Source organism: Molossus molossus, unplaced genomic scaffold (genome assembly GCF_014108415.1).
Source record: "Molossus molossus isolate mMolMol1 unplaced genomic scaffold, mMolMol1.p scaffold_m16_p_20, whole genome shotgun sequence".
NCBI classification, from domain to species: domain Eukaryota; kingdom Metazoa; phylum Chordata; class Mammalia; order Chiroptera; family Molossidae; genus Molossus; species Molossus molossus.
Genome location: NW_023425356.1, coordinates 21,133,027 through 21,150,412, shown reverse-complemented (window position 1 = coordinate 21,150,412; position 17,386 = coordinate 21,133,027). Strand labels below are relative to the sequence as shown.

The window sequence follows — 17,386 nt, the reverse complement described above, 5'->3', positions numbered from 1 at the left end:
TATATAGACCCATATATACTGAGACATTCACAAATATTTCTTGCTCCCAACCCTAGATCAGACATCAGACAAAAGGGATCTTTCTATTTTATTAGATTACAAAACACAAACAAGACCAGTAGGAACTAGGGGAAAAGGTGGGGAAAGAAATATAGAAAAGGGTTGGGCAGGGTTGGGCAAAGATTAGACACAACGAAAGGAGAAACAGGAAGAGAAGGGAGACATTGAGAGCCCAAGTCAGGGCAGGAAAGAGGTTTCCAAGGTCTAAACATCTCTTCATTTGATGACAATTTTCTGGCGCAAGGCTCGAGGCCCAGAGCCAGGGAGAGACTCAGGAGGTGGTGGGCCAGGTCCCAGGGCTGAGGCAGTGGGTGGCAGTCCATGGGCAGTGATGTACTTCTTGTAGGCCTCACGGATAATCTTGAAGGCTCTCGCAGTGGCGTAGGGTATGTCTGTAACAGGGTCCCGGTATAGGGCTGGGCGATGGGTCACTGGACAGACCTCTCGAACAGGGACCTTTGGGGGTCGCACTTGGGGAAACCATTCCTCAAATGTTGCATCATCACTAAAAGTGATGAAGGTACGTGAGCAGCGAGCAGGAGAAACGATGGGTCCAGTCCCAGCACGGGCAGTCAATGCAGAAGCCGTGGGAGCAGGATCAAGTCTGAGGGAAAAGAGAACACAAAGAGCTGAAAGAGGAAACAGATAAAGAAAGAGATCAGAACCCTGGCCGGTTTGGCTCAGCAGTTAGAATGTCGGCCTGCGGTCCAGAGAAACGCAGGTTCGGTTCCTGCTAAGGGCATGTATCTCGGTTGCAGTTTGTCCCCGGCCCTGGTTGGGTCGTGCAGGTAGCAGCCACTCGATGTGTTCCCTTTACATCGATGTTTCTCTCTCTCTCCCTCCTACTCTATGTGAACAAAAAATGAAAAAATGTCCTCGGGTGAGGAAAAAAAAAAAAAAGAAAGATCAGAGAGTTGAGGAAACACGAGGAGGCAGAGTGATGGCAACATTCTGAGAGAATCTATTAAGTGACAGCTGGGAAAAGAAAGCTGGGCTGGATGGAAAAAAAGAAATGAGGGGCTAAAAGGGAAAGAAATAAGGAATTAAAGGAAAGAGGAATTTGAAAGATATCCAAGCGTCAGTGAGAACTATGCGAAGCAAGCAATGAAATGGGGCTGAGAGAATACAGCTAAAAGAAGGGAGAAACCCGTCTTCCCTTCCCTCCTTGAGTCACTCACCCTTCCACATCCACGTTCTCTTCTTTAGGGCCTGGCTCCCCCACCAGTGGCACTGTCACTGAATGATAGGTGATTACAGGCCCAGGGCACTTCCGCTTCTTGTGAACCTGCTTCTTTTTGTCAGCCTCGAGTCGCTCATATGTCTCTTGAGGGTCAAAAAAAAGAATGAGGATGTTCAGTTCCCCCTCTTCCCAAGCCCCAGTTCTGCCCAACAACCTCTCAATTACCTTCCTGGCTGTCTAGTCACTGCCTAACAAGCCAATTATGAAAGTCCTCTAAGCCCTCCAGCACCTCCCATCTTTTAAATTTTCTGCTTGCCCCTCTTGACATCCTCCTTGCTCACCATTTCTCAAGTCCACTTGGCTCCTCACCCACTAAGAACCGTAGGACTTCGGAGTTGGAAGGGACCCTTTGAGGAGGAGCCTGCTCAGTTCCCCAGACACTCCTCACAACTGCCCTGTCAACTCACTCCCATCCAAGACAGTACCTTACATTTTAGGCATGTCTAGTCATTACAGAGTTTTCTCCTATTTTGAGCTGAAATATACTTCCTGATGACATTGTTTTACCTTTTAAGGCTATAGAAGATGGAAGTCTAATCTATCTTCCACATGACAGTCCTTTAAATAGTTGAAATTAGTGTCCATGTATCTCCAGGCTGATCACAACACCCATCCCACTGACCCATTCCTCATACAACACGGCTCTGAGTCTCCCTCCTTTTGCCACCCGAGCCCAGGACACTTTTCTATAACTGCACTTATCACAGTCTATGGCAGAAGTTGCAAGCTGGCAACCCATTTAAGTATTTTGTTTGATCTGTATTGTCTTTTAAAGAAAAATTTGAATTACTTGCTGACATTTAAAATGTAGTCAATTACATTTAAACAGAGATTTCTGGTCTCTCTTAAAAAATAATAAGCCCAGCTGGTGTGGCTGTTGGTTGAGCATTGTCCCATGCACCAGGAGGTTGGGGTTATTTATTTAGTTATTATGTATTTATTTATTTATCCTCACTCGAGGACATTTTTCCACTCTTTATTCAGAGTGGGAAGGAGAGAAAGGGAGAGAGAGCAAGAAACACTGATGTGAAAGGGACACATCGAGTGGCTGCTTCCCGCACGACCCAACCAGGGCCGAGGACAAACGGCAACCGAGGTATGAGCCCTTAGCGGTAACTGAGCCCAGGTCTCTCTGGACTGTAGGTCGACGCTCTAACCGCTGAACCAAACCAGCCAGGGCGAGGTTGTGGGTTTGAGTCCAAGTCAGGGCACATGCCTAGGTTGTGGGCTCCATCCCCAGTAAGGGGCGTGCAGGAGGTAGCCGACCAATGTCTCTCTCTCCCTTTCTCTTCCTCTCTCTAAAATCAATAAAAAACTATTTATAAAATAATAATAATAAAATCTGACACTGTCACATGTAGCAGAGCTGAATAATTGCTCCTCCTTCCAGACACATCTCTAATACAGCACAGGCCCCCCTGCTGGACCCCGTGACACTCACTGCTCTGTAGCAGTTCACTGTTGGTATATGTCTCCTCCTTAAGGGCAGTGTCTGTGGCTCATATTACCTACAAATTATCATATCAATCAGCATTCCACATATTATAGGCACTCAATAAATATGTTACTGCATAAAGAGATCAAAATATTCCTGGTTCCTTTTTTCTAAATTAACTCCAAAATTCTTTTTCCTCGTTAAATGTGGGTACTGTGAACACCATCCTCTAGATAAAAATCTAACCCAAAGAGTCCTCTAGAAACCCCTCAAGTAATTTAACCTCTTGTGTAATTAAATTCTGGTTGATATTATTGCTTTCTTTCCCTTGAGCCAAACTTCCAACCCTTCTTCTCTCGAACACTTCCCTGTACTATCTGGAACTCCTGCTCTATAATCAGCCAACTCATCTATAACCTCCCACACTCAACTTGCTTTACAGGAAACCTGTCACCCACTGAGGCCACCACTCTCCCTGCAGCCCTCTGGTAGAGGCTGCTCATCCTCTCACGTCCCACACAGGAGATGCCTGTGTCCTACTGAGCCCCACACTGCAGCTTTCAGATTTCATTCCTCTTCCCACCTGCACACTCACTTCTCTTTTGAGACCTTTGCCCAGTCTAGCTTACCTTCTCTTCTTAGTCATGGTCACTCCCTCACTCTTGGAAGACTTTGGCAATGGTTTCCACTCTTCATCTCCACCCCAACTCCTACCATCTCTAGTGACCCTGATAATTTCACAGTGCACACAGGTAGCCCCTTCAACACTACATCTCCAGTTTCTTTACCACCTCATCTCTTAACAAATCTCTTAACAACCTTCCTGTCCATGACATGTTAGTTACTCCATTCTGCTATGGCTACAGTCTAGATTTTGTCCTTGTCTGAAACTGCCCCAGCTCTGAAATATTCCAAATCATACATCCAGATTCTGACCACAACATCCTATCATTCAGGTCTGTTTGCTCCACTACCCTATAGATATCTCTGTTCTACTTCTTCAGTACCTGTCATACATGGGCATCTCCTCATTCTATCAGCTCCTTCCAGCTTTCATTTTCCTTTTTTTGTTTTTTTATTATCCTCACTCGAGGACATTTTTCAATTTTTTTGTTTAGATAGAGTGGGAGGGAGAGAGAGAGAAACATTGATGTGAAAGGGTCACATCGAGTGGCTGCCACCCACACGACCTAACCAGGGCCGGGGACAAACCACAACCAAAGTACATGCCCTTAGCAGAAACTGAACCCGGGTCCCTCCGGACCGCAGGTCAATGCTCTAACTGCTGAGCCAAACTGGCCAGGGCTTCATTTTCCTTTTTAAATCGAGCTCAGGTTTCTTAATCTATCATTTCAGTCATTCTATTGTCAATGTAAATTCCCACGCTCAGACCTGGATTGCTGAGTGCTACTGGAGAAAAATTATACAACAGGTAGAATGAAACCACCATACACTCATGGTCCCAAACCTCAACAGACCAACACCCAGCAGATGATCCTTTCTCTACAATTATTTCAAACACTCTTCACTCTCCTCAAGCTTCCAAGTCTATCCCCAACACCTGACAGATGATAGTGCCTAAAAGACATCAGATGAGAACCACTGCAATGTCCTGCTCTGGATATACAAACCTAAAGCTATAAGCCACCCACCCTCCCTTCCTCTTAAGCCAATTCCTCCACCTGTGCTTTAGCTCCACCTCCTTTCCCCCACCTGCCTCCCACTTCTCCAAAAATCTATACTATTAAGTATCCTTTCTTTCTTCTCTGATTAAGCTCTTTCAGCTGCTTTTCACCAAAGATACAATCCCTCCAATCTTTTTTTTAATTGATTTTTTTCTTTAAAGAGAAAGAGGAGGGGAGAGAGACAGAGGGGAGAAAGAGAAAGACTGACTTGTCGTTCCACTTATTTATGCATTCACTGGTTAACTCTTGTATGTGCCGACTAGGGATCAAACCTGCAACCTTGGCGTATTGGGAAAACACCTGAATCAACCAAGCTACCTAGGGCAGTCCCTCTAATCTTCGCATTAAAAAACAAACAAACAACCCTGGCCGGTTTGGTTCAGCGGTTAGAGCGTCGGCCTGCGGTCCTGAGAGACCCGGGTTCGGTTCCCGCTAAGGGCGTGTACCTCGGTTGCGGTTTGTCCCCGGCCCTGGTCGGTTGTGCGGGTGGCAGCCACTTGATGTGTTCCTTTCACGTCGATGTTTCTCTCTCTCTCTCTGTTCCTCTCTCTCCCTCCCACTCTACCTGAACAAAAAATGGAAAAATGTCCTCGGGTGAGGATAAAAAACAAACAAACAAACAAACAAACAAAAACAGGGACAAACTCTATCTTGACCCCAGACCCTCACACCCCCATAGCTTCTGTTCCTCTCCTACAACTTCACAGCCAAACTTTAAAAAAGTGTGGCTTCCCAACCAAATTCAAAATGGTTTGGTATCCATAAAGGGCTCCCTAAGGTAATCTCTGACCTCCATGTCACCAAAACCAATGGCCACTTCTCAGTTCTCCTCTAAACTGGCATCCCAGAAGCATTCAGCAGTACTCTCTCTGGAACATTCTTTCTTATTTATTTATTATTTTCTTTATTGATTTTAGAGAGAGACAGAAACATCGATGAGAGGAATATCTACTGGCCACCTCCTGTATGTGGGAATTGGGCCCACAACCTGAGCATGTGCTCTGACCGGGAATTGAACTGGCAACCTCTTGGTGCATGGGTCAATGTTCAACCACTGAGCCACACCGGCCAGGCTCTTTTTTTTTTTTTTTTTAAGATTTTTAGCTCTGGCTGGTTTGGCTCAATGGTTAGAGCATCAGCCTGTGGACCAAGGAGTCCCAGGTTTGATTCCGGCCAAGGGCATGTACCTCGGTTGCAGTTAGTCCCCGGCCCCAGATGGGATCATGTGGGTGGCAACTAGTCAGTGTGTCTCTCTCACATCAATGTTTCTTTCTCTTTCTCCCTCCCATTCTGTCTTAAGATAAATCTAAAAATATCCTCGGGTGAGGACTAAAAAAAGATTTTTTTTTTTTGTCCTCACCCGAGGACATTTTTCGATATTTTGTTCAGATAGAGAGGGAGAGAGAGAGAGAGAAACATCGACGTGAAAGCGACACATCGAGTGGCTGCCACCCACACGACCCAACCGGGGCTGGGGACAAACTGCAACCAAGGTACGTGCCCCTAGCGGGAACCGAACCTGAGTCTCTCTGGACCCACAGGCTGACGCTCTAACCGCTGAGTCAAACCGGCCAGGGCTAAAAAAAGATTTTTAAAAATTGATTTTTAGAGAGGGAAAGGGAGAGAGAGAAACATTGACATGAGAGCAAAACATCAATCAGCTGCCTCCTGTGTGCCACCTACTGGGGATCAAGCCCCCAAACCTGAGCATGTGCCCTGATCAGGAATTGAACCAACAACCTTTCAGAGCCTGGGACATCACCAAACCAACTGAGCCACACTGGCCAAGGCTTTCCTTGGCATTCTTTTTCTTTAATCCTCACTTGAGGATATATCTTTTCTGTGTATCATCAGACCATCAGACAGAGTGGAAGGAAGGAAGGGAGGGAGGGAGAGAGACAGAAAGACAGACAGACAGACACACACACATCAACTGGTTGCCTCCTGCACAACCCGACCAGGGCCAAGGACAAACCACAACTGAGGTATGTGCCCTTGACCGGAATCAAACCCGCAACTCACTCGTCCGTGGGCCGACACTCTAACCGCTGAGCCAAACCAGCTAGGGTTTTTTTATTTTATTTATTTATTTTTTGTTAATCCTCACCTAAGGATATTTTTCAATTGACTTTTTTTTTTTTTAGAGAGAGAGGGAGGAAAAGAAAGAGAGAAACATCAATGTGAGAGAGTCACATCAACTGGTTGCTTCCCACATGACCCCAACCAGAGCTGGGGATCGACCCTGCAACCCAGGTATGTGCCCTTGACTGGAATTGAACCCACGACCCTTCGGTCCTCGGGCTGACACTCTAACCATTGAGCCAAACTGGCCAAGTCTCCTTAGCAATTTTTTTTTTTAATATATATATTTTTTATCCTCACCTGAGAACATTTTTCCACTTTTTGTTCAGATAGAGTGGGAGGTAGAGAGAGAGAGAGAGAGAGAGAGAAACATTGATGTGAAAGGGATACATCAAGTGGCTGCCACCTGCATGACCAACCAGAGCCGGGGACAAACCACAACCGAGGTACGCGCCCTTAGCAGGAACCAAACCCGGGTCTCTCTGGACTGCAGGCTGATGCTCTAATCGCTGAGCCAAACCTGCCAGGGCTCCTTAGCATTCTTTTTTTTTAAATTTATTTATTTATTTTCATCCTCACCCGAGGACATTTTTCCATTTTTTATTCAGATAGAGCGGGAAGGAGAGAGAGGAAGAGAGAGAGAGAGAAACATCGACGTGAAAGGGACACATCGAGTGGCCACCACCCACACGACCAACCAGGGCCGGGGACAAACTGCAGCCAAGGTACATGCCCTTAGCGGGAACCGAACCCGGGTCTCTCTGGACTGCAGGCTGACGCTCTAACCACTGAGCCAAACCGGCCAGGGCTCCTTAGCATTCTTAAAACAAACTCTCCTGGAGTCCTCCAACTGTCTGGCCATGCCATTAGTGTTTACAGGACTCTCTTGGGCCTGTCTTCTCTTCTCACTCTATGCTTTCTCCCTGGTTGATTGGATCCACTCCAATGTCATCAATTATCATCTATATTCTAAAGACTTCCAAATTTGTATTTCCCCAGCCCAGAACTCTTGTCTGAGCACCAGTTTTGTATATTTAACTGACCTCCTTGCACTGCATAAATTGCTCATAGATGCCTCAAATTCAACGTGTTCAAAAGTGAACTTACTTTTCCCTGCTGAACCTGCTTCTCTGGGGTCACCTATGTCAGTTACTGATGTCAGAAGCCTGGGAGTCACTCTCCTGATAGTGGCCTGAGCCAATCAATGTAATCAAAGGATGCAGATTGTAATTACAGTGACATTGAGGTGATGCATTGTTTGTGATGGTTCTCAGTCATTTATGTTTGACTGATAAAGATTATATCATTTTTAAATCAGTATAATGGCCCTGGCCAGTTTCGCTCAGCGGTTGAGCGTCGGCCTGAGGACCAGAGAGTCTCGGGTTCAGTTCCCGGTTCAGGCACATACCACAAAAAAAAAAGAAAGAAAAAGAAACCAGTATAGTGGGGGCGGAGGGGCGAAAGTCATGAGAATACATCCTGAAGATGTTGGAAAGAAACTAAATGTTTTCTTAATCACTGTGGTCCTTGGAGTTGTCTGATTTTGAAAACTATTAATTGCCCTGGCCAGTTTGGCTCAGTGGTAGAGTGTTGGCCCCTGGACCAAAGAGTCGTGGGTTCAATTCTGACCAAGGGCAAGTACCTCAGTTGCGGTTCGTCCTCGGCCCTGGTTGGGGTTGTGTGGGAGGCAACCAGTCGATGATGTTGCTCTCACACTGATGTCTCTCTCTCTCTCTCTCTCTCTCTCTCTCTCTCTCTCTCTCTCTCTCTCTCTCTCTCTCCCTGCCACTCTATCTGAAAATAAATGAAAAAATATCCTCAGGTGAAGATAAAAAAAAAAAGAAAGAGAAAGATTGAGATTGAGAGAGACAGAGAGAAGTAACAAATTAATACTGTAGATGATTCTGTTATTTCACTATTCCACTCAATAAAAGTATGACCCAAAGTAAGCATGTGAAATCTGCTGCTCCCTCAATTTCTCACATATCTCTTATGATTGATTTGAGACTCTGACCAACTTATAAAGAAATGGGTTTTGCGGTTTTAGTTTGTTAATCCACACCTGAGAATATATTTTCCATTGATTTTTAGAGACACTGAGAGGGAAGAAGGGCGGGGGGGAGGAGGAAAAGAGGGAGAGAGAAACATTGACATGAGACACATTGACTGGTTGCCTTCCACACACACCCTGACCAGGGCCGGGGATCAAACCTGCAACCCAGGTATGTGCCTTTGACCGGGAATTGAACCTGACACCCTTTGGTATGCAGGCCGACCCTCCAACCATTGAGCCACACTGGCCAGGGCAAAATGTATGTTTTTGTACTGTACACACTTGTGTACCCAATAGCACATAAACTGAGATTAAAAAAATTTTACTGTAGCCCTGGCCAGTTTGGCTCAGCGGTTAGAGCGTCCGCCTGCGGTCCGGAGAGACCCGGGTTCGGTTCCCACTAAGGGCATGTACCTCGGTTGCAGTTTGTCCCCGGCCCTGCTTGGTCGTGCGGGTGGCAGCCACTCGATGTGTCCCTTTCACATCGATGTTTCCCTCCCTCTCTCTTCCTCTCTCTCCCTCCCACTCTGTCTGTACAAAAAATGGAAAAATGTCCTCGGATGAGGATTAAAAAAAAAAAATTTACTGTAAAGCAATTTATCTCACAAACTGACAGATTCTACTGAATTTCTAATTCTCCTGATTATTAAATTAGACACTACTACTCTATTTTGTGACCAAGGAAAGCAAGATGCAAGTAGGTTAAGTAATTTGCCTGCAGCCTCAGAGCAAGTGAACAGCAGAACTAGGATTTGAACTTAATTCTATACTACTCTTACTTTACACCACAGTAACTCAATAACGCTGCTCCTCGGAACCTTAATTACTGCCTAGTTCTTTGCTCCTAATAATTTACTATCATTTTTTTCTTCCAATGCCCTTGTCCCAAATTTCCCTTTCCAGTTCTTTGGGTCTTCCAGGTCTTAGTTTTTCTCATGCTCCTCAGCCCTTATACCCACTGTTCTCAAAACCACACACTGACCCAGTGAACGTAAGTTGAGCTCCTCTGTGATCTTGGCCTCCCTGAGTAGCTCCTCCTGGGTCAGTGGCCGCTCACAGTGGGGCCCCTTTCGTCGCCGTGACTGGCCCTGCCTTTCCTGTACCCGCAGGAATGTTTGTCGTGTATGTTCAGCTGTAGATTGACGCATGGACTTCCGACCTGGGAAGGAAGTCAGAGAGGAAGAAATCTTTGAATTCATGAATCTCCTTTATTAATTTTTTAATTTTAAAACTTTTTATTTGGAAATCATTTCAAACTTACAAAAAAATTGCAAGAATAGTACAAATGACACCCATGTATCCTTTACCCAGATCACGGACTGTTAACATTTTGCCCATTTGCATTCTGTATGTTGTTTTATTTCTGAATTATCAGTTAAATTGCACACATCATGGCTCTTCACCCCTAAATATTTCAGTGTATATTTCCTAAGAATAAAGATTTTCCTTACATAGCTATAGTAAAGTTGTCAACTTCAGTAAATCTGACACTGATACAATACCTTTAACAGCATATTCCAGTTTTGTCACCCAAACATCCCCACTCACTGTCAGAGCCATCATCCTGTAGTTCTAGTGGCAGCAGTGCCTTCTCTTCTCGGGCCTTCTGAGAGCTACCAGCTGGGGTGCTGACCTTTCGTGGCCTCAAGCTCTTGAGAGGCTCCTGGGAACAGATTGGAATCAGACACCAAGAAACAGAGCGATAAGCAGAAAGAAGATGAGAATCTTAAGAGAAAACTAGCACTGTAGGAAATGGGACTAGGAGTACTGGGACCTGATGAAAGGGAGAACAGGAATTAAGGAAGCCAAGACCAGAACTTCCCCTGCACCTTATAGGCTTTGGTGACTACTCGGCGCTTCCTTCTTGGTTCTTCTGCTTCTCCATCACTGGATGGTTCATCCCCTTCATCAATGTCAAAGTCAGAGTCCACCTCATCCTCTGTGTCTGACTGGTCCCCTTGATACTCATCATCTCCCGATTCCTGAGAACATAGAGATGAAGTTCTTGCTGACATCAGAATCATTAATGCCCCTCCAGGAAGAAAAAAAATCTCTCTCTCTTTTTTAAATGTTTTTATTGATTTTAGAGAGAAAATCATTGATGTGAGAAAGAAACATTAATCAGCTGCCTCCTGCACACCCTTCACTAGGGATTAAGCCCACAACCTGAGCATGTGCCCTGACCAGGAATTGAACCCATGACCTTTTGGTACATGGGAGGATGCTCAACCGAGCCACACCAGCCAGGGTTCTTTTTGCTGTCTTGATAGGGGCTGCCCCACTTTCCTTCCCAACCCAGCCATTCATTTTCCTCAGGCAAGAAACCTTTCTAGCTGATGGTCTTTAGCTCCAGCACCACCCTTTGCAACACTGACTACTCTTTTCCTTTAGCACACCATGTTAAGTGCTGGGGTACAAAAGGATATGTTTTGGTCTCTACCTTCAGGGGGTCTTTACAGTCTAGTAGGGGGCAGGACATAAGTATAAAAGGAAGTTGTAATACAACGCAACATATAAAATACCAGATGGCAATAAAATGTTACAGGTGTTCAGAGGAATCCATACTTGCTATGGACTGGTTGCCTGAGGTTTAAATGTCAGACTTTATTCTTTAGACCAGGGGTTAGCAAACTTTTCCTGTAAACAGCCAGATTAAAACAGGTAATGAGCCCTAGCTGATTTGGCTCAGCGGTTGGGGTGTTGGCCTGAGGACCAGAGTCCCAGGTTCGGTTCCCGCTAAGGGCACATACCTCGGTTGCAGTTTGTCCCTGGCCCTGGTTGGGGTCGTGTGGGTGGCAACCACTCGATGTGTTTCTCTCACATCGATGTTTCTCTCTCTCTCTTCCTCCCTCTCTCCCTCCAGCTCTATCTGTAGATAAATGCAAAAATGTCCTTGGGTGGGGATAAAAAAAATAAAATAAAGACAGGTAATGAGTCAGATTTGTCCAGTGGTTTGTAGTTTGCAGAATCCAGCTTTAGACTGTAAAGAATGAAGAGAACTTGAGTCATGGTTAAAAATACTGCCTGGCCGATGTGGCTCAGTGGTTGGGCATCTACCCATGCACCAGGAGGTCACTGGTTCGATTCTAGGTCAGGGCACATGCCCGAGTTGTGGGCCCAATCCCCAGTGGGGGGCATACAGGAGGCGGCCAATCGATGTTCTCTTTCATTGATGTTTCTATCTCTCTTTCCCTCTCCTTTCCTCTCTCTCTAAAAATCAATAAAGAAAAAAAAATACTGGTAGTGTCCTGGCTGGGGTCATGCAGGAGGCAACCAATCAATGTCTCTCTTACATTGATGTTTCTCTCTCTCCTTCCCTTCTACACTATCCAAAAAATATGGGAAAATATCCTTGGGTGAGGATTAACCAAAAAAATTTTTTAATAAAATAGTGGTAGTATTTAGAAAGCCAAGAGGAAAGAATCATGGGTAGGTAAGACTAGCAGTAACAAAGCAGAAGTAGGACTGTGTATAGCATGGAATAAAGATTTAGAACTAAGTAAAGCAGAAGCTTTATCTCTGGCAAAAAGTCTTCCTAGCTGACTGCCTTTGGCTCCAGCACAGCCTCCTTTCAACATTAACTGATGCCTTATAGGGCTACAAGATTTGAAAAAAAAGTTGTACTCAGTCTATAGAGAAACTTAAATGTCAGGTTAATAAAGTTATGACTTCAACTTTCAGGCCAGTAGCTCTCAATCTTCCCTTTACCTGTCCCAGCATTCACAATCATTATTGAAGTAAACGAAGTTACCGAGAAAAATGTCTCACTCCCCAGGTGTGTTGGGACAGAAAACCAGTTGAGTATTATTACTAATATGCACTGTGGGTAGCCATCGAATATTAGATGAGAGAAGAACACTCTGTACAAGAGGTACTGTAGAAAGCTCTGGAGGAGATTAGATGGGCTGGAGTACAGAATATGGAGTACAGCCCAGACTTGAGGTGATGCAGATTAGGGCTAGGATGGCAGACACATTGGTTGGGTGCAGCACCTCAAACATGTGTCTCTCCTTAATCAGTAATGCAAGCTAATGGACTAATCTTGGTACACAGTCAAAGCAAGCAAATAACAAAGACAGTTGACACTCCAAGCCTGCCAGAGTTCTATCTTGTACAGATGACCAACATTTCCTCCCAAATGATGTCTGAGAAAGACAGCCTGGGAACACAATAATCCCCTCAGCTCTAACCTGGTATTAAGTCATTGCACCAGAGGGTAGAAGTTACACTACACATTAGGTTAGTGCCTAATCAAAATGCTTTCAGCCCTGGCCTATGTGGTTCAGTTGGTTAGAGTCCTGTCACAGGTTCAATTCCTGGTCGGGTTGTGTACAGAAAGCAACCAATCCATATTTCTCTCTCTAGAATGAATGAAAAACATATCCTTTGGTGAGGATTAAAAAAGAAAAAAAACCCGCTTCCACTAAGTTACCAATTTACTACCATTCCTTTGGCTTTTATTGAGGGTCACTAATAGACATGACTAGATAGGAGAATGAGTTTGTTTGTTTTGTTAACCCTCACCCAATGATATTTTTTCCATTGACTTTTAGAGAGAGTGGAAGGGAGGGATGGTGGGAGGAGGAAGAGGAGGAGAAAAAGAGAGAGAAACATTGATGTGAGAGACACATCAATTGGTTGCCTCCTGCATAAGCCGGGGGATCAAACTTGCAACCCTTAGGTGTGCAGGCCCACAACTCTAACCACTAAACCACACCAGCCGGCATGAGAATGTTTTTACATCATCTACCAAACCCGTTACTTTATATGCTTATATAAGGAGGTGATTGTCCCTAGGATTTAATGCTGAACAATTTTGTCCCTCTTAAAGAACTTATATGCTTTTTTCTATTAAAAAAAGAAAAACAGGATTTGACTGCCAGGAAGCTCACAGTCAAATTTAATATTAAGTCCGGCTGGTGTGGCTCAGTGGTTGAGTGTTGGTTGACCCATGCACCAAGAGGTCACTGGTTCAATTCCTGGTTGGGCGGGACACATGCCCAGGTTGTGGGCCCAATCCCCAACCGGAGGCAGCAAACTGATGTTCTCTCTCATCAATGCTTCTATCTCTCTCTAAAATCAATAAAGGAAAAAAAAAATTTTTTAATTTAATATTAATTGCTATTACCATTTCAGTAGACGCTCCTGGTACAATTACTTCTGATCTCTATTTTTACTGTTCCTACTTTTTGTTTATAGCGTAAGCCTCCTTAAATCCTTTTTGGAAACATGATGGGTACATATTAAATAACGACTCGTAAAATGACAGGAATAGGATAATGGCTTTTGGGAGAGGGATGAGAGAGTTCTATTTTAGCCCTGGTTGGTTTGGCTCAGCAGTTAAGAGAGTCAGCACTCGAACCGTAGGGTTGTGGGTTTAATTCCCTGTCAAGGGCACCGACAGGGGTAGCAGGTTCCATTCCCAGCCCCACATGCAGGAGGCAACCAATCAGTGTGTCTCTCACACATCGATGTTTCTCTCTCTCTCTCTCCCTCCCCCCTTTCCACTCTATCTAAAAATTAATAGAAAAATATCTTCGGGTGAGGATTAACAAACAAACAAACAAACAAAAAAGAAAGTTCTATTTTAAACTAGCTGGTTAGGGTTGTGTAAGCAATGACTCCCAATCAGTCACCAAGTCCTGTGGATTCTATTGCCTTAATTTCTCTTGAACTCTCCAGTCCATGTTTCTCTACTCCCAGTGCCCCTCTCAAACCATACTCTTCATTACAGAGTGATCTTCCTAAAGTATAAATTTGATTATTTTTTCAATCCTCTGAATGAAGAGCATAACTCCTTAACATGGCTCACAAGTCCCTATGTTCTGGCCCTTGCCTACTCCCTTCATCTTTACCAATCTTTATTCTCCTTCAGGTCTGGAAAATGAGAGATGTGCAGGTGGAAGACCAGTACCTCATTGCCTTTACACATTCTGCTCTGCCCCCTCTATGGACTAACCTTTCTCCTCCCCCAGCTCCCAGTCCTACTTCTCTTCATTCAGCCAAGGCCTACTATATTCATACTGTTCTAAGCTTAAACATCATGTTCCCCAGGGATACCCATCCTGATCATCTCTGGCTCCCATGTGTTACCACAAGACCCTATGCTTACCACTTACTTTACTCCTTATCACACAATATTTTAACTGTTAACCCGGGTAGTTCTCTACCCGGGTCTGAAATAGATAAGGACAAAGCAATGTTTTAAAAACTGTTTCCCTAGAGCCTATTACAGTGCATGGCTGTCTCTGGTGCTCCACATATGTAAAGAATGTACAGATTCAATCAACACAAATTTAACAAATGCCAAGCGAAGCCAGACACTGGACTAGGCACTGCATGTATACTGTTGAACAATGCACCACCTCTAATCTTACAGCGCTTACAAATTAATACGAAAATAAAAAGCAAACCAAATCTAATTACAAAGTAAAATGTTCTATGAAGGAACTAAATGAGGATACTTTATAGGAGAGTCAAGGATTATCTAAGGAGACGTTTACATTGAGATTTTAAAGTTGAAAAAGGAGGCTAAGCCCCTCAATTTTAGGGAGTGGGCCAACGAGTATATACCGCGTGACTACCACGTGCCACGCGCGTGTCAGACGTCAGAAGTGCGTGAGAGATGCAACTACAGAAGACACAGTAGGTTTCCACCATGCTCTGCGGCGCCCCTAGAGGCTTCTCCATCCCTGCCCCGTCCAGGGCTCTCTCCCTTCTAGGACTCCACAGTATCTCCCCCACCCCCGTCCCCGGCTCGCCCACCCCGTCCCGAGTAGCAACTGCCAGGGCTCCACTGCTCCCCGCCCTCTTCTTTGTCCGAGGTTTCTCCCTTCAGGATTGCTCTTAGCTTCCTCCCCTCCCTCTTCCTGGGCCCGGCTCTTGCCTCCGTGAAACCCCCATAAGTCGTCTGGTAGAACTCATCTTCCTCCTCTGCCTCCAGGAGCCCAGAAAGCCGGTTCCCCGCGGTCTTCCTGGGGGCCCGGCCCCCAGCCAAACTCATACTGCCTACCGAGACTGCACCACCACAACCGCCCCTCACCCAGCCCGGTTCTCGGAGTTCGGCGCTCGACCCCACCACCTGCGGGTGGCAGGCGGCGGCGGAAGCCTGTCGTCTCCAGGCAGAAGCAGCAGAGCGTCGAGGAGCTCCTCGTCCCGCCCCTTAAGCCGGCTTTACTCTTCAGCTCCGCCCACTCCTGCGCAGCTATAACCCCGGATGCTCCTTGACGTAACTAGTGCAGACCTGGGTTGTGGAATGAATGATTCGACACGGTGACGCTACCCTACTTATTACCTTAAATGCAGAATTTGGGAGTTAACACATTTTCATTTAGAAAAGACCAGTCTCCCTCTGCTCCAGTGAGTTTTTCACTCAGCTACCGAAATGAATCTATCTAAAAACCCAGACTGTCACTTTTTCTGCTTAAAAATCTTTAATGGCTATCATCTGCAGGATAAAGTCCAAAATTCTTGAAGCAGACTAGTAGTGTGGTTAAGGGCAGCTAGAGCCAGCTAGAACTGAGTACGAATTTGAGTTTAGAAGTTCTAGCTGTGTGGCTTTGGACACGTTTCTTTCTTTTTTTCTTTCTTGAGAAAGAGGAAGGGGGAGAGAGGTAGAAACAACACACAACACATGAGCGAGAAACATCAAGACGCTGCATCCTGCACGCCCTCTACTGAGGAGGGAGCCGGAAACCTGGGCATGTGCCCTGACGGGAATCTAACTGGGACCTTTTAGTCCATGGGAGGATGCTCAATCCACTGAGCCACACCAGCTGTGCCAGACAAGTTTTTTTTTTTTTTTTTTCTTTTTTGATTTGATTTGATTTGATTTTTAAAATAGTTTCTCTTTATTGATTTCAGAGAGGGAGAGAAAGATTGATGAGAGAGAACATCATTTGGCTGCCTCCTGCATGTCCCCCACTGGGGATTTGGCCCACAACCTGGGCATGTGCCTTGACCAGGAATCAACTGGTGACCCCTTAGTGCATGGGTCCATGCTCAACCACTGAGGCACACTGGCCAGGGCAAGGACAAGTTTCTTTATCTCTCTGAATCTCAGTTTTCTCTTCTGAAGGTTGTTGACAAGATTAAGAGATATAATCCTTCTAAACTGCTTCGCACTGTATTTAGTACACACATAGATGTTTAGTAGGTGATGACTACTATTTACCTGGCACTCAAGAGCCTTTATAATTTAGCCTCTCCCTGCCTTTTAAGCCTCACCTCCTGCCACATCAGTCTCTTCTAGCATCACTTCCCTGACACCCAATTTTCTGTCATGACTCCATGCTGTTCCTTCTTAGAATCCCTTTTCTTTCTTATCTGGCAAAATTCTAATTCTATAGGACAATGAAGTCTCCCTGCACATCCATTTTTCTCTTCCCAGAATAGTTCTCATAACCATGGAGATCACACCTCCTTGAGTCTCTAGAATAGTTCCAATCTGAAATTGTCTGTGGTATTGTCAGGCAACTGTGTCACTATTTCTTCCCATTTTTTTATTCAGAAAATATGGTTGTCAAACCATAGCACTTGTACATACTCTATGATGGCACCTATTATGTTTTATTCTAATGATTGATATGTCTCTCTCATTAGTTGATGGTCTTTTTGAGGTCAGGGACTTTATCTGTGTATAACAGGAACTCTCACAGTGCCTGGGACATCAGGGCTAAATAATGTTAATTCAGTGAATTAATTAATGACTAAGTGAATGGTTAGCTACTCATCCTCTCATTTTGCCTCTACATTGATCTTGGCAGTCCCTAGCCCCTTCATTCTGACCTTAGGAACTGTTCTAAGGCATGAAGTTCACTTTAATAAAGCTG

At 45.0% G+C, this 17,386-nt stretch overlaps 1 protein-coding gene across 1 annotated transcript; it reads right to left on the bottom strand.

Annotated features, from left to right (window-relative positions):
• Window positions 1–75: 75 nt before the first annotated feature.
• Window positions 76–15,644, bottom strand: VPS72 (vacuolar protein sorting 72 homolog). Its single transcript, XM_036271952.1, has 6 exons — window positions 15,442–15,644; window positions 10,385–10,537; window positions 10,104–10,218; window positions 9,538–9,714; window positions 1,239–1,383; window positions 76–664 (listed from the first exon to the last, which is right to left on the bottom strand). Exons 1-6 carry the CDS (start codon window positions 15,556–15,558, stop codon window positions 277–279), a joined length of 1,095 nt encoding a protein of 364 aa, XP_036127845.1. The 5' UTR covers window positions 15,559–15,644; the 3' UTR covers window positions 76–276.
• Window positions 15,645–17,386: the final 1,742 nt, after the last annotated feature.

Bases quoted from the DNA above. Each gene is read 5' to 3' on its own strand.
- VPS72 (XM_036271952.1), bottom strand. From the start codon at position 15,558: ATGAGTTTGGCTGGGGGCCGGGCCCCCAGGAAGACCGCGGGGAACCGG. The intron at 10,538-15,441 runs GCAAGAGCCGGG...CTATGTTCTCAG, and splicing joins CTTATGGGGGTTTCACGGAG to GAATCGGGAGATGATGAGTA. The intron at 9,715-10,103 runs GTGAGTGGGGAT...CTTCCTTCCCAG, and splicing joins ACAGGATGATGGCTCTGACA to GTCGGAAGTCCATGCGTCAA.